The 21,570-nt window shown below is 37.9% G+C and overlaps 1 protein-coding gene across 1 annotated transcript in view; it reads right to left on the reverse strand.

Annotated features, from left to right (window-relative positions):
* Positions 1 to 3,656: 3,656 nt before the first annotated feature.
* Positions 3,657 to 21,570, reverse strand: part of LOC133792307 (small ribosomal subunit protein uS15-like) — a 65,963-nt gene continuing 48,049 nt past the window's right edge. The window contains exons 2-3 of the mRNA XM_062230212.1: positions 4,131 to 4,269; positions 3,657 to 3,757 (exon numbers count right to left, since the gene is read on the reverse strand). Coding sequence (XP_062086196.1) covers positions 3,657 to 3,757; positions 4,131 to 4,269 — 240 coding nt within the window. The remainder of the gene's footprint in view (positions 3,758 to 4,130; positions 4,270 to 21,570) is intronic.

Raw genomic sequence — 21,570 nt, forward strand, 5'->3', positions numbered from 1 at the left:
GCCCATATATATATAAATATAAATAAGCTTCTTCTCATTAAAAAAATAGAGACAGGTGAGAAGATTTTCAGCTGAAGAAATATTTTGTCAAGGGCTTTAGAGAGAGAGAAAAGAGTACGAGAGAGAAAGAGTATTGGGTTTCTAGGTTTTGTAATAAGCCTCACTACTATTAGAAAGTGTTGTGCTTGGTTTGAGTGTTGAGAGAAAGCACTGGTGAGATTGTTTGAGAGATATGCTGCCATTACTCGACTGTGATATGTACTCTTACTGTTGCTGAATAATAAATTTAAGATAGATATTCTTAAACTAGATGTAAACCGAGATATCTTGGTTGAATCAGTATAAAACTCTGTGTTCTTTCTTTGTTTTATTTTTCTGTTAAGTTTTCTATGTGTTTGTTAATATTACTCTGATATTGTTATTAAGTAACAAAGTTTTAGGATCATGAAACTGGAAAACAAAGGGTTTTCCTTCAAAATCAGACACACGTTTCATGATCAGGGATAGAAGATCAAGATCCTAACATTTATGCAGCAATAAAGTCCAAGAACTCATCCAAGAAAGCATGTCAACAATGGCTAAATTTGAACTTGAAAAATTTGATGCTACCGGTGACTTCTCTCTATGGTGGGAGAGCCTAAAAGGCATCTTGGTACACCAGAAAGTGGCCAAAATGGTCGGAGATGCAAAGCTCTTAGAAGGGAAAAAGGTTGAGGAGATTGCTAAAATGGAGGAGATGGCTTACCACACCACAATTATGTACCTATCAAATAGTGTGAGAAGGAAATTAACTGCCGAGACAACACCAAAGGGACAAGTTGGAACAACTATACATGAAGCCATCAATCTCCTAGAAAGATTATATGATTTCAAAATGAATTCTTCTTTATCCTTAGATGACAATATTGACAAGTTCAATGAAACTATTGTAGGTCTTTCTAATATCAAGCATGAAGTGGATGAGGAAAACCAAGCAATCATTCTGCTAAGATCTCTACTAATAGCCTATCAAGAGGTGAAAGCTTCCATAAAATATGGCAGAGATGTGATCTCCTTTGATGATTACTTACTGTCACTAAATCATCAAGGAGAGGTATATGGAAATGACAAGAACTTGATTTTTAATTCCAATATGCTAATTTCTTTGTTTTTTTTTCTTCTTATTTAGCTAATTTCTAATTAAATGAACCTGTTGATTCTAAACTTGCTGACTTTTATGCTAAATGAAACTCTGAACACTCCTGCAAAACTTGCAGACTTTTATGCCAAATGAAACTCTGTACCAATTATCTTTGCTTTACTTTGCTTTGCTTTGCAACATCAATAAGCTTTTAATTCCTAGTAGTTTGAAATTCTTTGCAATGCTTTAATTATTCAAGAGCACAAACCTCTGTTTTGCACCTTCTTTCACTGATTCTTGATATACTAGTATTTTACTTTATGTCTCTCTCTCTATATATATATAAATATATATTCATACATATATAAACTCATATTTGGTTAATCGAATTAATGGCAATAAGTTTCATGTGGCCATCAAAAAAGATAAATCATTTTTATCTTATTTCTTTTTCTTTGTACGCATATTTAGAAAATATGTTTTAGTGGACAACATTGTTAGGTGTTAGATTTTCTTATGATATGTAGGCCCCTCCACTTTGAAAGAGAAGGCAGGTGGCCACTTGAGCTAAGCGCAACTGGTTAGTATTATAACTTCTTATTTTTATTTATATACAGATTGACTCAAAGAGTGGTCTAATCAAGTCTCAAGAACTTATCCGTTCTGGTATGTGACACTAAAAATTCAGATTTGAAGAACTATTAACTATGAAGTGTGAGAATTCTTATATGTTATGTTAATGTTAATTAGAACAGATACAGTATTCTTACTTTGAAATCAAGACAATATAAAGTAAGATGACTCTGTAAATGAGAACATAAGAGAGCTTTAATGCACACAAAAGAGGCATCAAGAATCACTCTGCTGCAAGCTTCATGGCTTGTCAACCTCTTACTACAGCGTGGATACACTGTCAAAATAGTCACTGTTCGAGACCTCAGTTTGTATTATATTCTTTATCAATAAAATTTCAAGGGTATATTTGTTTGGTTTCAGATGTATTTATTCAAAGTGTATATTTGTGGGTTGTGTTTATGAATATTAATGGTACAGATGATTCAAAGAAAATGCAATACACTTGGTTTCATTATATGGAGCTAAGGAGAGACTTCACTTGTTCAAAGCAAAAGCAAATTTATTGGAAGAAGAGTCCTTTAATTCTGTTGTTGATGGATGTGTGAGTGTTTTTCCCAGTAGTAGTTTCAGTGAATAATCTACAGGTCGGTCATTATTCTATTTGCTTTAAACTAATTCATAGCATCTGTATATTAATTCCAATTTTCATCAATGTAGCAGTGGTCTTCCCAGTATCCAAGCATTTGTTTCAGCTAGTGTGGAAGATATTGTCTAGTTGGACATGTACTGTACACAGTTCAAAGGTTATGAACAAGTTACAGCAACTCTACCCAACTTTGAGCATTCCTTAAAAGTAATTCTTTCTCTTGTTATACTTACAAAAAAAAAATTAGGCTAGTTTTTTATGTTGTTGGTTAGTTTTATTTCGAATCAGATATGCAATTACACCTCTTAAGCAACCAAATTCCATACTTTCATTGTTTGCATTGCAGATGTGCACATGAGAAACCTCCGGTACCAACGCACCAAGTATCAAAAGGAGAGGGTTTTGTCAAGTTTTAGGTAATTCCCTTTGACATGTTTTCTTATTGCTAACCTAAATAAAAAAAAATTAAATCTGTAACCAAGTACGATCCTAGGACAGGTGCATTAATAGCAGTTAATTCAAGAATGTAAATGGAGAAAAAGTAGCTCTAAAGAAGATTTTGAGACTCAGGAAAATCTTATTTATATATAGAACTTTACAACAGTAGCAATACCCAACATAGAAATAGATGGAAGTTGTAACAGTATAACTGAAAACAACTGAAGCTAACAAAACTAACAAACCAGAAACATAAAACTAATCATGTAATATTACATTGTGTAACAATATATACATATATTGTTATCTTATTGGAAAGCTTCCACTTTTCACCCTTGAATTTATAAAATTATGGCCCCAGAAAACCAGTGGTAATGGCTATTCAATAAAAACAAACAAGCATAAGTGGATTCATTACAAAAAACTAGTATACAATCTGATCCCAACTTAATCCACAAAACCCATTACAAAAATAAATGTTTATGCTCTCTTGTAAACAAAATGATTGGCTGACTCTTAACTCTTTTTTAACTTTACACTGAGTTTTTCATATTAATTTTTCTATTTCAAGTAAATAGGCATGCTGAATCTAATAAATAAATTTTCTACATAAGCCTTCCTTAGTACATAAAAAGTTAGTCTAATAAATAAAAGATTGAGCAGATACTACTCAAATATTCTATTCGCTTCTATTTTATCTAATAAAATAAAAGACACGGTTCAATTCTCCAATAAATGAATGGATACAAAGAATATCATTTCTATTAACAAGTTATAGACTGGTAGACATGGAGAAACAAAAGTACTTACTACTTCTAAATGGAGGGAAGCTTCTTGGTCTTCTTGTAGTAACATGCAAGTCTGTGAATCCTGCTCTCAACCAAAATCAATCGACCTGTTCCTCTCTAGATGCTTCCTAATAGAGACTGCCTTCTTAATAAGATGGTACAGATCTTCAGGAATTTTAGGGGCAAGACCTAACAAACAAAACCAATTTTATAAAAACAAAGAAATCCAATCAACCAAGACATACAGATAAGACATCACCCAACCAAAGGCTACATGCCTTTATCATTCAATAACCATATTAAGATACTTAAACAAGAAAAACAACCAGCTCAATTACACTATAATCCCAATTACCCGAAATTAAACAAATGAAAAACCACAAAAATTAATTATTCCCTTCACTCATTCAAATATTTAGCAAACAGTTAACTAGACCTAAAGTTCTTCCAACAAAAAAAAAGCAATGAAATGGGTCGACAATGACTGAAGATAAGGCTCAACATTGACTGAAAATAAGGTTCTACTCTTGAGCTCATAAAACAAAACACTAAGAATGATTACCGTGGGCCTTGAGAACATGCAAGATCTTGCTTCCAGTAACACTCTTCACCTGAGCAATACCGTGAGAGTCATGAAGAATCACATTGATCTGAGATGGAGTAAGACCCTTCTTTGCAAACTTGCAAATGTTCTCCTCATCCTAACAGCATCATACTGAAAATAAGCTTGTTAATAGAAATTTTCATATCCCAACCTAGAGAAGGTCACGAGAGATTTAGGGAGATACAATGAGATGAGGGAGAGTAGTGAGGGAAATGTCAAAGATTATATTTTTATAGATATATATATATCATCAGAAAACATGGCTCGTGAATGCAGTGATTCTCAAGAAAAATATAGTCAAAATTTCAAATAAAAAATTATAGAGAAGCATACTTTATATTTACCATATATCTTGAGATTTACTTCGGCTCCATTTTTTTTTCTTCGTCAAGGCTCTAATAGGAGGTTCGGTCCAAGAGAGGTGGTGGTTCGGTCTGAGAGAGGAGGAGGAGGAGGTGGTGATAAGGTTGAGTCTTTACCAATTGTTTTCCAGCTAGGGGACGGGAAAATAGAGATAAGGTTGAGTCTTTACTTGTTTTCCAGCTAGGGGACGGGAAAGTAAAGATGGGTATAGCAGGAACAGAAAAGAGAGAAGGAAAATATGATGGAAAATGAGACAGAGAGAGAAAGAGATGAAAAGGGGAGTCTACTGCACATAATAGGGAAAAGACTAGTTAGGCACATCCATTTGCAGCTTTTTTTTTCAGTTGCCTCATGTTACTTTACTCATTTACTTTATATATACTATAATACTTTTTTAATAGTATTATAATGATGTGTTATTGAAAGGGGGTTTTGTTGTAGTGTTTGTATTTTCCTTACTGGGCTTAGAAGCTCACCCCTTATGATGTTGTTGTACAGAGAATTGATGATAGAAAAGGTCGTTGGCGAGTGGGACCTGAGAGCTTCGTGATGTGCTCATGGGGACCATATAGTCGAGGAAGATCAAGCGGGCATATTTTTATTAAAACATGTTTATTTTAAAATTTTATTTTATTGTTTCTCATTTTTATGTTAAACAAAATTATTTTATTTTTGTAAAACCATGGATCCATGTATTTATTTTGAAGTTTTCATTCAATAAAATTGTAATATTTATGATTATGATCCAATGCAATGTCTCAATAATTTATGAGAAATTAGGGCGTTACAAGTGGTATCAGAGCCCACGGCTATATTGGTCCTGAACGTTCCCACGAAATACACACGACAACAATAAAGGACCAACTCATTACCAAGTAAGTATACACATTGTTTTCGAAAATATGTCTGTAATGTCTTTCTTGTATTTTTTTTCTTCAGAAATTAGCTCAATGGACTCAAGTTGGTTAGAAAAGTAAAAGTTATAAGAAGAATAACAGACCCTAGTATGATAATGGATCTGATGTGGACGATTAGACGTATATAATAACACATCGTTAAATTTTATATTATTTTGTTTTAGAATTATTTTTTTCACAGGTTTGTAATTTCTTATTTTAATAGAACATGTTAATTGCTTTTGTTATTGTTTCATTGTTTAGTAAGTGTTATTAGGATTCAATTGAAAGTGTAAAGTTTAAATTCCTCTCTTATGGGTTAGCCCATTTGTGAAGGCCCATTTGCTTTCCATTATTAGATTGTGTCCAATTTAAATGAATAACATTTAATAAAGCAAGGGTTCAAATTCCTATCTTTTTGGGTTCAAGTGGAAGTTAGGGGCCTTAGTAGTGGGTACGAGATGCTGAACTCAGCCCTCATCCATGGAAGATTCAATTGTTAAGGCCCATTTACCCAAGTTGGACATAATTGTAATAGGGTAGTTTTAATAGATAGATGGACCTAATAGACAGTAGTACAATAGGCTAAGTTGTAACCTCTACTTGTCTTGTTTGTCTTTGTTTTATTTTTTAAACATTTCTCTTTTGGGGAAAATAGAAAAGATACATGGAGCAGGAACAAAGAAGATTTGAAACACTAAATGGCCAAGGAAGAGGCTGAGGAAGGGGAAGGGGGCGAGGAAGAGGAGTAGCTACCACCCCTAGATATAAAGAATTTCCAGCAGCCCCGGGAGTGCCAGAAGCACCCAATGTAGTGGAAGAACTGGTAGCTGCTGCTACTCGAGAAAATTTAGAAAGAGAAAATGCCAGTCTTAGGGCAGAGTTAAGGAGAAGGGAAGAAGAGTTCCAAATAAACTCAGGGCAACAACAACAAGTGGTGCAAGAAGTCATTCCTCTGGCAGAATTATTACAGTTGCAAAACCTCGCTACAAGGCAGTGTCTAAACGCTTTAGAAAGCAACAACTGCCAAACTTTGATGGCGAATGTGATCCAATAGAAGCAGAAGAATGGCTTCAATCAGTGGAGTCCATTTTAGAACATATGCGGCTGGGAAACGAAGATCAAGTCTCATGCACTTGAGCTTACTAAAGAAGGACGCCCGCATTTAATGGGAAATAGTGAAGCAGACTAGAGATGTGAATGTTACGACATGGGATGAGTTTATCCAAGTGTTCAACGAGAAGTACTATAGTCTTGCGATTCTAGCCACAAGGGTGGACGAATTCATCGCGCTTACACAAGGGAATTCGACTGTGACAGAGTATGGTAGGAAGTTTGATAGGCTGGCTAAGTTTGCGGCGGACATGTTACCCACCGAGATGCTAAGAATTCAAAGATTCGTGAAGGGACTAAAACCTATGATAGCCTATGACGTAAAGTTGATTCCAGTAATAACCACTTATGAAGAAACATTAGAGGTTGCCTTGAAAGCTGAGCAGGCGGAAGAAAGGATCTGGAAAGAACGCGCGGCCAGAAGGGATGCCAAAAATAATAACAATGAACAGAATGACCACAAACAAAAACATGGCGGTGGTCAAAATCAAAAAGCTGACAAGAAGAACAAGATTGTATCAAAAAGTAAGGAGAATAAGCAGCCTTATGTGGAATATCCCCAATGCCCTATCTGGAAGAGGAAGCATTCAGGAGAATGCCGATATAAGACGAAAGGTTATTTCAATTGTGAAGAAGAAGGACACATTAAAAAGGATTGCCAAAAGTTGAAAGATCAAAAGAAAGATGACAAGCTTGTGCCAACAATAGTTTTTGCTCTTACTAGGGTGAAGCATAAACTAGTAATACAATGGTAACAGGTCAGGTCACTGTCTCTGGTAAATTGTGCAATGTTTTATTCGACTCGGGATCTATGCATTCTTTTGTCTCTGTGAATACAATTAATAGCTTAGATAGACCATGCAAACTTTTTAGAGATAAGTTTGTCACGGAGTTACCCTCGAGGGAAAGAATGTTATCTAGTAGAGGGGTGCGTAGCGTTGTAGTTAGAATCAGAGCAAAAGAATTACTAGTAGGTTTGATCGAGTTAGACCTTAAAGATTATGATGTAATTTTAGGCATGGAATGGTTAGAAAAATATGGGGAAAGGATAGACTGTAAGGGTAAGACAGTCAACTTTCAAAACAAAAGGTGGAGAACAGTTCACCTTCAAACGAGAAGTTTCCCAAACTCGCATACTGATAGTCTCAGCTCTTAAAGCTCAACAGTTAATCAATAGCGGTTGCCAAGTGTTTCTAGCCAGTGTGGTGGAAAAAATACGAGAAACGCAGCTCTAACCAAAGGGTGTACATATTGTATGCGAATTTTCCCGAGGTGTTTCCAGAAGATCTACCCGGATTACCTCCGAGTAGGGAAATCAAGTTTGAAATAGAATTGGCACCAGAAACGACACCAATCTCGAAAGCTCCCTATAGAATGGTGCCTACCAAGTTAAAGGAGTTAAAAATACAAATGTAGGAGCTTTTAGACAAGTGTTTCATCCAACCGAGCTATTCACCTTGGGGAGCACCAGTGCTTTTTGTCAAAAAGAATAACTGGAGTATGAGGATGTGCATCGACTATCGAGAACTAAATAAAGTGACGATCAAGAAAAAATACCCTTTCCCTCGAATAGACGATCTTTTTTATCAACTATGAGGATCTATTGTATTCTCAAAGATAGATTTGCGGTCAAGGTATCATCAGCTAAAAGTACGAGAAGAAGATATCCCAAAGATGCCTTTTCAGACGAGATATGGACACTATGAATTCCTGGTAATGTCTTTTGGCTTAACAAACGCACCTGCTGCATTCATGGATCTTATGAATAGAGTATTTAAAGACTACATGCATAAGTTCGTTGTGTTGTTTATAGATGACATAATGATTTAATCAATGACGAAACCCGAGTATGAAGAGCGCCTACGACTGACGTTGGGATGACTCAATAGTCATCAATTATACGCTAAGTTTAAGAAATGAAAATTCAGGCTAGAGATGGTGGCATTTCTAGGACACATTGTGTCTAAAAATGGCGTAGAAGTAGACCCAACCAAGATCGAAGCAGTAAAGGACTGGCCCAAACCCCAGAGTGCCACGGAGGTGAGAAGTTTTGTGGGATTGGCAGGATACTATATGTAGAGTCCAAGAAATTTACTTAGCTAGTTAGATAATAGTATAATAGTAATAGTAGTAGTATTTTTATGACTGTGGATTTTGGTACAGACTGGGATTTATTTGGACACTCGTAGTAACACTTGTAGATTTTCTAAGTTTAACCTATAGTTTAAGAATATTAATTTTAACCTAAGGTTTGATTAATATGAATTATATTGATGGTGATATTTATTATATTATAAGGTTTAGATAGACCCAATAAGAAAGTAACACTTGTCATGTGTATGTTTAAGGATAATTAAGTATTTTTGAGGAATAAGTTTATTAAGATTAATATTTGAATATCCTAGGGTCTGTAAGCAGCTTTGAAAATGTTAGAGGACTTAGTCAAGGTTGTTTACTCAATTCAAATTAGGCTGAAAATGTGCAATTTTGTGATTAAATATTTAGTGTATGCCGATATATCGCAGCTATAGGGGGCGATATGTTGCAGTACGGGGATACGAAAAACACGAAACTTCGCACGATCACCTCGGGCATGCTGGCCCAGGCGATATATCTCCTACAAGGGGCGATATATCGGCTCCTTAGTATATTTTTGAAAGTTTTTGAAAATGTTCCCATTCTTAATCTTTAACCTCTTGATAAGTCCAGCATCTTTCTGACCGAGTCTTCAGCCTCTGCTGAACGATAATTCAAATATTTTTCACTTAAAAAGCCATTATTTTTATTCAAGTTAAATGAAGATCTCTTCATCCTTAAACTCTATAAATAGGACCTAGTACCCAACCATTTATTCATTCATCAAGCTAAGTTCAGAGGCTGCAAGTTGCTAGGTTATTATTGAGAGTGTAAACTCTTGGGTTGGGGATTATAAGCTTACCAAACACTTGGGAATTAAGGTTTATAGCACATTTCGGTTATAGGTTTAGATTGGTCATAGAAGCCTTCAAGGTATTCCAAAACTCTAGTCCATTTCTGTATTGCTTTCCTTAAAATTCTTATAGTTTTCTACACAACATCCTAACTCTATTCTTTATTCTTGGTTAGGAAATCTGAAATCTTGAACATAAGGTTTTTGGTAAGTATATTCTTGATGGTATAGTTCGTCCATTTTTCTCATTACTTTTCTTCAATATACTCACCCTCTCATAAATGGTTTTTAGGAGTGTTCCAAGGTCCCAAACCTGTTCTCATATCCTGGTAATTTTGGTAAGGAAAATAGGATAGGATTTATGTGTTATGTGGTATGATTTATATGTTATGATAAATGTTATCTTATGATTATGTGTTATGTGTTATGATTTATAATTGTAGACTTGGGCATATGACCCGTACAACTAACAAGCCCCAATAAATTATGGGCATATGACTTGCTTAGCTAGCAAGCCCCACTAATCTAATGGGCATATGACTTGTTTAGTTTATGGGACCCCAAGTAATAATGGCCATTATAGTATATGTGACATATGTTATGATACGGTTTAGTATATGTTGATATGAATATGATGTATATGATTTATGTGTTAGGTTTTCCTTGCTGGGCATTAGGCTCACTCCTTTTTGTTTATATGTGCAGGAAAATAGCTTTAGTGGCGGGAAAGGTTCTTGGAAGCTTGGGGATGTGTGTTGAGGCGGAATGGAGTCAATGGACCGAGAGTTCGATCAAGAATGAAGTCTTTTTAAATTTTATATGTATTTTTCCGCACTTTATTATGTAATTCATGTTATTTAAAATTATGTTATGTTTTTCTTTTAACAACAATGGGATCCCATATCCTACTTACGAATTTTATATATTTTTAAACCTTTAATAAAGATATGTTATTTCAAATGTATGTTTTCCTAAGTTTTATTAAAAGAATTAGTGTCTATGTATAGTTGTCGTTAATGGTCCAAAGTCTAGAGTAGTTGGGTCATTACACTATAGATGATTTGTTGAAGCGTTCTCCAAAATAGGTATACCCTTAACATATTTGATACGGAAGCAACAAAAATTTTTATGGACGGAGAAGTGCGAAGAAAGCTTCCAAACATTAAAACACAAGCTCATATCAGCCCCAGTTCTGTGTCCCAAACGATAAGGGCAAGTTTGTAGTATATGCGATGCGTCGAAGTAGGGACTTGGATGCGTTTTGATGCAAGACGAAAAAGTGGTAACATATGCCTCGACACAGCAAAAGGAGTATGAACAGTGGTACCCGACCCATGGCTTAGAATTAGAGCGGTGGTTTTTGCTCTAAAGATTTGGAGGCACTATCTTTACGGAGAAAAGTGTGAAATCTATACAGACCACAAAAGTCTAAAGTACTTTACGCAGAAGGAGCTCAATATGAAGCAATGGAGGTGGTTGGAGTTAGTAAAGGACTATGATTGTGAGATCTTGTATCATCCGGGAAAGGCTAATGTCGTGGCAGACGCACTTAGTCGGCGAAGTTACGGAAGCTTATCAATACTTAAGGGGATAGCTCAAGACTTACAAAATGATATTAAGAGGTTTGAATTTGAGCTAATAACTAGACAACTAGCTGAGCTCATGATCAAGTCAACACTAATGGAGGAAATAAAGGAGGAACAACAAGAGGATGAGTTTCTTCTTAAGATGATGGCAGCAATACAAAGCTCAGAAAATGCTCATTTCTCCTTGACAAAAGAAGGCATGTTACGATATAGAAACCGAGTATGTGTGCCTGTAAGTGGTGAATAAAGAGAAATTATCATGAAAGAAGCGCACACTACTCCATATTCACTTCACCCGGGATCGACCAAGATGTACAACGATGTCAAGACAATGTACTGGTGGTCGGGGTGAAGAAATACATAGCGAAATTTGTATTAAAATGCCTTACGTGTCAACAAGTTAAGGTTGAACATTAGAGACCCGCCGGAACTTTGCAACAATTAGAGATTCCTGAATGGAAATGGGAAGATATAGCAATGGACATCGTGAAGGGATTACCAAGGACCACCAAGCAACATGATTATGTTTGGGCAATAGTAGATAGACTTACAAAATCTGCTTATTTCTTGCCGGTAAGAATAGTTTATAACGCTGAGCAGAATGTAGAGCTTTACATGGCAGAGATAGTGGCATTACATGGAGTTCCAAAGACGATAGTCTCCGATAGAGGATTGGTTTTCACATCAAAGTTCTGGGAAGGTCTACAGTGTTTAATGGGCACTAAATTAAAACTAAGTACGACATTTCACCCTCAAGCTGGTGGTCAGTCAGAACGCACCATACAAATATTAGAAGATATGCTGAGGGCATGTGCTTTAGATTTCTCCGGATCATGGACCAAGTATCTTCCGTTAATAGAGTTCTCTTACAATAACAGTTATCAAGCAACAATAGGCATGGCACCTTATGAGATGCTATATGGACGAAAATGTCGATCACCACTTCATTGGGATGAGGTTGGTATTTAGGGCCTGAGTTTGTAAGAGAAGCAACTGAGGCAGTAGAAAAGATAAGACAATGAATGATTGCCACTCAAAGTCGCCAGAAGAGCTATGCCGACTCTAAAAGGCGAACTGTTGAGTTTTCAGTAGGCGATCAAGTTTTCCTCAAGGTTTATCCGATGAAGGGGATTACACATTTCATAAAGAAATGAAACTTAAGCCCGAGGATTATAGGTCCTTTTGAGATATTGGAAGAAGTAGTGCATGTAGTATATCGGTTGGCTTTACTACCATTATTAGCTGAAACACAAAACGATTTTCATATATCGATGTTGAGAAAATACATATCAGATCCATCCCATGTGCTCGAATACAAGGCTCTAGAGTTAAAGCAAGATTTATGTTATAAAGAATAGCCAGTACATGTTCTAGAACGGGAACTAAGGAGTTAAGGTCCAAAAGTGCCCCTATGCATAAAATCTTGTGGATCAATAGCATAGAATTAGAGGCAACATTGGAATTGGAGGAATATATGAGGGAGAATTTGTAACGACCCAAAAATAACTAATAAGGCTTAAGGGCCTTGATTAGTGTGCTGGGAGGGCACAATTGGAGGTTATGCGAATCTATGGTGCAAATGCATGCTTATATGATTATTTGGATTAATGTGATGCATAACTATGTGTATTAGTATGCATGTAGGCCCTAATTAGGGTATAAGGGTATATTTGTAATTCTGGCCCGTTGAGGGCATAAATGTAAATATTTCTGATAAATGTTGAGACCACATTATTATGTGGATATATTTGTAGCTTGTGACTCAAGGCGATCCTAGCAAGCGGTTTAGGGGGAAAGTCACAGCGGGGATTTATACCCAGCTCGGGGTGAGTCTTAGGGTATATCTAGGAATTTGAGAAGTATATTGGAGATTATTTGATATTGAGAAATATAATTGATGATTAGTTAGGTATTGGGAAGTAAGTGGTAAATATTAAAGACACTCGAGGAATTAGCGGGAATTGGGAGTAATGACCAAAATGACCTTAGAGTGATTTAAAGGTTTAGTTAATATTGGGAGGGCAATGTGGTCATTTGGCTTAATAAGGGATAGGTTATATTCTGCTTTATGGCTTTCGTGGAAGTTGTAGAAAGACTCAGAAGCTAAAGGAAAAGAAAAGAAGAAGGAAGGAAGGAAAGAAAAATGGAACACTTGGAGATATCACTTTCTCTCTCTCGGTTGGGTCACCTCTTCTCCATTCCTAGAGGAATTTGAAGCTGTAATTCTGAGGGAGTCACAGCCAAGCTTTCGAACCTTGATCCTTGAAGAAGTTGTAGAGGGTTAGCTGGGATTAACCATCAAAATAAGGTAAGGCTTAAAGAGTTTAGTCTGAGTTTTTGCAGGTCTTGATGAGTTGTGTTTGAACTGAGTTTTGAATGGGAATTTTAGGGAGTTAAGCTTGAGGAATTGAGGAGCTAAAGGCTGGAGGGATGCTAAGGGTAACCCAGGGTCGAATTCCCAATTTGAGGTAAGAAATTCTGAGCTTGAACACTTGAATTTCTGGGCTGTTCTAGTTTTCTGGTTGAGTTCTTGAGTCTTGGAGTCAAATCTTGGTTTTCTTTGTCTAAAGATGTATGTGGATAAGTTTTAGGTTGTTGGGCCATTTGGGATGAGGTGTAGTGATTGGTAGGCTTGCTTTTAAGTATATATGAGGTTTGGAAGGGTTCCAAGGGGTTTTGGCTCGAGAAAATCGAAGAAGGAAAAAATAGGGTATTGCTGGTCTATGACTAGCGCTGAGCGCTAGCCTTTGGGTGCTACAGTGCTAGGCTTGGGTTTCCTGGTGCTTTTGGTTATGTTTTTAGTGCTATATCGCCCTCTTTGTAGCGTTATAGCGCTACCCTGTTTCCAAAAGAGGGTTTTTGGGTTATTTCTTAGGATTTTGCCCGGGGGCTCGGGGTTTGGTTCCACCACCCCGTTTGGTGGACTTAGGGCTTCCTGAGGGCTCGGGATGGGTCCCAAGGTTGGGTTTTGAAATTTAGGTTTGGTGATGATTCTAATTTGTGGCTGTGACTAGGTGAATGCTAGGGCTCGGAAGGGATCGTGCTTGAGAATCGTTCTCAATGAATAAAGCAAGCGAAATCAAAGGTAAGAAAACTACACCCAGTTATGTGTTTGTGATGGGACTAAGAGCTCTCTATATATGTATAATGTCATAGATGGTATTATGCTATGGGACATGTGATAAACGGCCTAAGGATGCCGTAAATAATACTTGCGCACAGGGCGCAGCGCGACCACTTGTAGCCGAGGACAGCTTAATATTCCCTAAGCTCTATTTAAGCGGGACGGAGTCAGTGGGATAAACAGAGGGTGCGGCCTAAGGGCGTTAACCCTGGTTATCATATGTGGTTTGATTATTGATATGAAATGATGCACTTAGTGTGTTGAATACTTGATTAATGTGAATATCTGGAATGTTGAGTATATGAGTATACTGTATGAGTTATCTGGTTGCCTATTTGATGATTATGCTATGTTATTGTGTTTTCTTGCTGGGCCTTGGCTCACGGGTGCTGCGTGGTGCAAGTAAAGGCAAGAGCAAAGTGGACCAGACCTGAGATGGAGAGCTTTGGGGCTGAATGTACATAGTCAGCTGATCGGCCACCACGGTCGAGGAGTGACGCAGGACGGGAAAAGCCTAAATGTCTGTTTTTCCCTCATAGTGGCTAGTAGTTGTACTTTTGTTCTGGATTTTTGTAAATTATCTTTCAAACGTTATTACTTTTGGGATCCCATGTACTAAAATGTTCAAATATATGAAAAGAAACTTTTGTGGCCAAACTCGTTTAACCCTAGCTCAATTATAGTTTCAATAACATGTTTTTAACTAAATGACTTGATTATCAAGTCTTACACTTTCATAAACACACAATGTAACGGTCTTGGCTATCCAGGGTGTTACAACTTGGTATCAGAGCATTCTAGGTTTAAGGGTTCCTGAAGACTGGTTGGACATGTACATTCACCGCGAACGACAAGCTCGACTCAGGGTTTGGTAATTGTGTATATGGTTATATGCTTAGATGAATAGAATGGAATATGATTGTTGGTATCTACTTGATTAATAGGGAGCATGAGATACTGATATGGCCTGGCCCTTGACTATTGTATGATGAGATTGAAGCGTGCTGATTAGCATTGCTGTTGCATGTGAATGAATATTTGGATAATGGTTTGCGTACTGAGTGTATGTGGTTAATTGCCTAAATTGAATTCATAGGTCATATTTGTTTATTGGCTTATGGAAAGCATGGTAAAGTGCGAGTATACTGGGTTGTAATAATAACTCGGTAGCTAAATGTATAGTATTGTGGATCTGTGCTTAATATGCTTTATGTGTGCATGATAACTGTGGTAATTTGGGACCTAGCTGTGGATTGGTTCAGAGTGTGAATCTCAGGGTTGAGGAGTCTACTCAGCAGTGGCGGATGAACTCGATTGGTTTGTGCCTGGGATGGTTAAGTGGACTTCGCATTGTCTTATAAGGGGACTACAGATAATAGCTAGAGTTGGAGACCTCCATCTGTCCCTGGAAGCTGCAGCAGATGATCGCTAGTATGTGAGTAAGCTGTGGGGCTTAATAGTTGAGACTAGGTAGAAGAACAACGGACTTCTCTGGGAAAAGAGTTGTTTTGTATGCTTTGACAGTGAGGCCATCAGTGCTGGTTTGTTGTGTGATTATAGACAGATAAGGGTATTTTATGGAAGGCCTAAAAGGTGTTATCCCTTGATTTTAAGGAAAGTTAGGATTGCCTAAGAATTGGTCAGCGGATGGGCGAAGTTAATTCCATCCTTTGTTATATGGAGATGAGAGGTCGTGACTAAGGGGTTGTGTTAAGTATTTGTGGCAGAAGAATGCTTGGAAAGGGTACTCGGATCGAGACAATAGTATGATGGGTTGGAAAGGACTCAGATGGTGAATTGATAAAAGAGGTTATAAAGATAAGGTTTGAGTTGCGGAGACTGGTAGGCTTACAGGCCTGATTTGGAATGATAAGGTGACAACAGTGGATGTCAATGAGTTTTGTGAGTTGGGTAATTCGCTTTGGGAAACTGATACAGGCGGATGTAGTATGAAATGATAATGACCCATTTAAGGATTAAACTCTGGAATAGTCCAAAGCATTTGGGTTGCTTCGATGTAAGAAATCATCATTTGTATTTAGGTAGCACAGAGGGCCATGTTATTCGAAGGTCTGTGAAATGAGGTATAGAGCACGAGTGCCAGAGTTGCAGATGGCAGTTCTTCCATTGGTGGAGTTTAGTAAGGACAGATTCTCGGTAATTAAGTAGAAGAACCCCGGACAGTTCTATGGCTCCTGGTTTTGTTAGGAAGGGGGAATCTGATTGACAAGACAACTGTCAGGATAGTGATGGGGACCAGTGAAGTTATTTATTATGCACCAAAGGCAGGAGGTGCCACCTGGGAGGATGTCAGGTGAGGGCACGATTTCTACATGGAATGATTCGATATGTTAGGATGGATTTCCCATGGTTAGGGGATGGAAGACTGGAATGTCTTGTTACATTTGAAGCCGGGGTTAGTTCCTCGGAGTTGTTCGGTTAATTGGAAAGTTCACGTTTCTGGTTATATAACATGCTGGAAGAGTTCGGTGTTGAGAATGTCTCAAGAAAGATTCAGATATAGAGAATATGCCTCAAGGGTTCCGTGCGAGGGACTGACGGTACTAGTATTTGTTAAGAAGAAGATAGACATTTCTGGAAGGGGAAATGGAATACAAGTAATAGAGTGGTTCATGGGAGAGCAATAAGCCTGGTCATGTGGAAGCCCTGAGCCACGGTGAGAGATAATTTGTTAAGAGACAACTATGGATTGTAGGGGATATCATTTGAAGTACTCTAGTTGGACTGAATGGAAACTAAGTTGCTCAGTAGGGATCCAAATAGATATACAAGGAAGGATTGGGTACGCTTCAGAACTCGGCTACAGATAGGTTCGATATCAGGGACATTATGGAAGATGAGAATGGCTTGACAGGAAGAATTACTGAAGCTGTCGAAGAAGCTTGACTTTGGGGTGGATCAGATAGAGCATCGTATTGCTCGAATTGTTAGCATCGTCTGTTAAAGATAAAGAGTTTAAATACCCAGTTTCAAGACAGGACAATGTCTCCAGGAATTGATCTACGATCTAGTTATTACCAGCTGGGGATCAAGGAAAGAGACATTTCAGGAATTATACCGGGTAGGGTGTGATGAATTGGTAACAAAGGTTCTTAGTTGATTCAAGCGTTAGTAACTCGGGTAAGTTCTACAAGCAGAAGATATAGGAACAGTACGGACAAATCTCCTTCAAGGTTTATGGACGGTATGATGGACTACTCCCAGTCAGAAGTAGAAAGCGAACGACTAATACGCTGAAGATGTTAGTATTAAGGAGGCAGGGTCATAGATGAAGCTCCATGAAGTGTCATTTTGGTCTCGCCAGGGGTATTCAGAATAATGCTACAAGAAGAAGAGGGAACAAGTATGAAGAGATTTGACCTGAAGCCACAGAGAAGCTACTTAAGAATGTTAGAAGGATAGGAAGCACAACAAGACCTATAAACGCATCATCTACTACATAAGTGCTTTCGTAGACAGCTACACTAGAAATTAGAGGAACATCAAAACATGAAGTTAGACTGAATGGATAGTGTTAGATCAGAAGTTCAGAAGAGAGAGTAGGAATTGATTAGCGCTTGGTGATGCTGGAATATGCGTGTTATGGTGGGATATATAATTGCAGTATAATGGACCTAACTCTTAATGAAGATATGAAACTATGAGGGGTGCATCATAGGTTGGGGGCACGCCCAGGCTCAGACCAATGAGAGGATGAATCGAGTCTCGCGGAAAATAAAACGGGAACATGGTCAATTTACTTGGTGTAATAGGTGGACAGTGTATGCATAGCGAAAGGTAATGAGCGTTTGGTCATTTGTAAGAAAGATAACGTTGAGACCCAGATTTAGTGAAATGTAAAGAATGGGTGGATGATTGGTGTTAAGAATCCTCGATTGTGCGAGGAAAAGATCAATATGGAGGCATATCTCTTACCTGGGAGGTGTGTGTCAGTCAAAAGAACGCCACAGATTGTAACGGAGTGGACAAGGTAACGACTGAATTTGGTATAACATTAGTATGTGGTGATGAACGGGTGTGTATTCTTTGAACTATGGTATCCAAAGTGCTGGCTTTGGTGGAAACAAGGAAGAACCCTGATGAGGTATTACAAGTTGAGATATCAGGATCAGATGAATGATCCGATGAGAGCTTGACGTGGAAATGCGAATTCTGAATGGATATCATTCCTCCTCCTAGGGTGCGTTGTACCAGGGGGGATTGAGTGGGTGACAGAATCTATTACACTTGGATATTGGAAGGTAAAGTTATATGGTGGTGTATCATAGGAATGAACCACATTAGACTATAAGTAATGTGTTTGGACAGAGAACGTTTTAACTCAGCTGAATGAGTTAATGTAATTGGTTCAGGTGAACTGGTAATGGGATAGAACGTTGATGATACTGGAATGAGACCCTATAGTCTTCCAAGTCTTGGGAAGGAACTGGAGAATGAAGAGAACAAGATGGGAACCTAGAATTATTGGTTGATTGCTGATGGAATGGAAATCTGAAAGCTTAACAGTTATTTTAAGAAATTAAGCGTTGAGTATGCGAATGCTTGAGATATTAAGGAAGGTGTACTCCTTGATGAGTCATGGTGATGAAAACTGGATTACAATTAAGGTCACATAATATAAGACATGGTAAGATGAGAAGTAAGATGTACTATGCGAAGTAAAGAAATGAAAGATAGTGGATACTACGGTTTAGTGTTGATTCAAAAGGAAAAACCAAAGAGGTTATGGGAATTCTTAAGGCAGAAGTGTCTGCCTATCCAAGAGGGACATAAAAACTTGTAAATTGTCAATTTCGAAATATAGAGACCTGGGATGAGAGATTTGTATGATATTCAGAGAAAGAAAGGGGGAAGTTTTGACTCCCGACTCGACAGAAATTTTGAAGTTATAACAAGGGTTAGGCCGGAGGGGCCTATAAACTGGCTCCACTCTGGTAGGGTTGTTGACTTATAGGTATTTCTGGTATCAAGAATAAGACAATGAAGTGATCGTTGGGAACTAACCAGACCCAGAAGTGTCAGCAGGAGTATGATGCAAGCAAGGGATTAATGAAAGTATGGCTATCAAAGAAGATTTTGTTGAACAAGATTGTTACTCTCATAAGCGTGTTATCGAGGAGTAAAGTAAAGGCGTTGAACCTTGGGAATTATGGTCAGAGGTACGAGGTTTACTATCTGATGTGTTTGAATGAATTTCGAGGACGAAATTATTATAAGGAGAGGATAGTTGTAACGACCCAAAACTTACTAATAAGGCTTAAGGGCCTTGATTAGTGTGCCAGGAGGACACAATTGGAAGTTATGTGAATCTATGGTGAAAATGCATGCTTATATGATTATTTGGATTAATGTGATGCATGACTATGTGTATTAGTATGCATGTAGGCCCTGATTAGGGTATAAGGGTATATTTGTAATTTTGGCCCGTTGAGGGCATAAATGTAAATATTTTTGATAAATGTTGAGACCACATTATTATGTGGATATATTTGTAGCTCGTGACTCGAGGAGATCCTAGCAAGCGGTTTAGCGGGAAAGTCACAGCGGGGATTTATACCTGGCTCGGGGTGAGTCTGAGGGTATATCTGGGAATTTGATAAGTATATTGGAGATTATTTGGTATTGAGAAATATAATTGATGATTAGTTAGGTATCAGGAAGTAAGCGGTAAATATTAAAGACACTCGAGGAATTAGCGGGAATTGGGAGTAATGACCAAAATGCCCTTAGAGTGATTTAAAGGTTTAGTTAATATTGGGAGGGCAATGTGGTCATTTGGCTTAATAAGGGATAGGTTATATTCTGCTTTATGGCTTTAGTGGAAGTTGTAGATAGACTCAGAAGCTAAAGGAAAAGAAAAGAAGAAGGAAGGAAGGAAAGAAAAACAGAACACTTGGAGCTATCACTTTCTCTCCCTCGGTTGGGTCACCTCTTCACCATTCCTAGAGGAATTTTAAGCTTTAAATTCTGAGTCACAGCTAAGCTTTGGAGCCTTGATCCTTGAAGAAGTTGTAGAGGGTTAGCTGGGATTAACCATCAAATTCAGGTAAGGCTTAAAGAGTTTAGTCTGAGTTTTTGCTGGTTCTGATGAGTTGTGTTTGAACTGAGTTTTGAATGGGAATTTTAGGGAGTTAAGCTTGAATAATTGAGGAGCTAAAGGTTGGAGGGATGCTAAGGGTAACCTAGGGTCGAATTCCCAATTTGAGGCAAGAAATTCTGAGCTTGAACACTTGAATTTCAGGGCTAATTTAGTTTTCTGGTTGAGTTCTTGAGTCTTGGAGTCAAATCTTTGTTTTCTATGTTTAAAGATGCATGTGGCTACATTTTGGGTTGTTGGGCCATTTGCGATGAGGTGTATAGATTGGTAGGCTTGCTTTGAAGTATAGATGAAGCTTGGAAGGGTTCCAAGGGGTTTTGGCTCGAGAAAATCGAAGAAGGAAAAAACAGGGTATTGCTGGTTTCTGACTAGCGTTGTAGCGCTAGCGTTTGGGCGCTACAACGCTAGGCTTGGGTTTCCTAGTACTTTTGGTTCTGTTTGTAGTGCTATAGCGCCCTCTTTGTAGCGCTGTAGCACTACCCTGTTACCAGAAGAGGGTTTTTGCCCGGGGGCTCGGGGTTTAGTTCCACCACCCCGTTTGGCGGAATTAGGGCTTCCTGAGGGCTCGGGATGGATCCCAAGGTTGGGTTTTGAAATTGAGGTTTGGTGATGATTCTAATTTGTGGCTGTGACTAGGTGAATGCTAGGGCTCGGAAGGGATCGTGCTTGAGGGTCGTTCTCAATGAATAAAGCTAGTGGTATTAAAGTTAAGAATATTGCACCCGGTTATGTGTTTGTGATTGGACTAAGAGCTCCCTTTATATGTATAATGTCATAGGATGTATTATGCCATGGGACATGTGATAAACGGCCTAAGGGTGCCGTAAATAATACTTGTGCACAGGGCGCGGCTTGGCCACTGGTAGCCGAGGACAGCTTAATATTCAATGAGCTCGGTTTAAGCAGGCCGAAGTCAGTGGGATAAACTGTAACGACCCAACTATTCTAGACCATGGACCATTAATAACTACTATACTAATCATAAGAAAATGTACATATGAAAACATCATAAATTTATTATATAAAGAAATGGTTTGAATACATAAATACTTTACTTAGGATATAGGATCAAATTGTTTTGAAAATAAAGCAAAACATAACTTAAATAAATGGGTTACAAAATCAAGTGCGGAAAATAATACATGGAAATCATAATTTAAAGACTAAAAGACTTCATCCTTTAATTGAACGCTCAGCCCATCGATTCCATCCAGCCTCAATACACAACCCCAAGCTGCCAAGAACCTTTCCACCACCATAGCTATTTTC

Source organism: Humulus lupulus, chromosome 7, assembly GCF_963169125.1.
Source record: "Humulus lupulus chromosome 7, drHumLupu1.1, whole genome shotgun sequence".
NCBI classification, from domain to species: domain Eukaryota; kingdom Viridiplantae; phylum Streptophyta; class Magnoliopsida; order Rosales; family Cannabaceae; genus Humulus; species Humulus lupulus.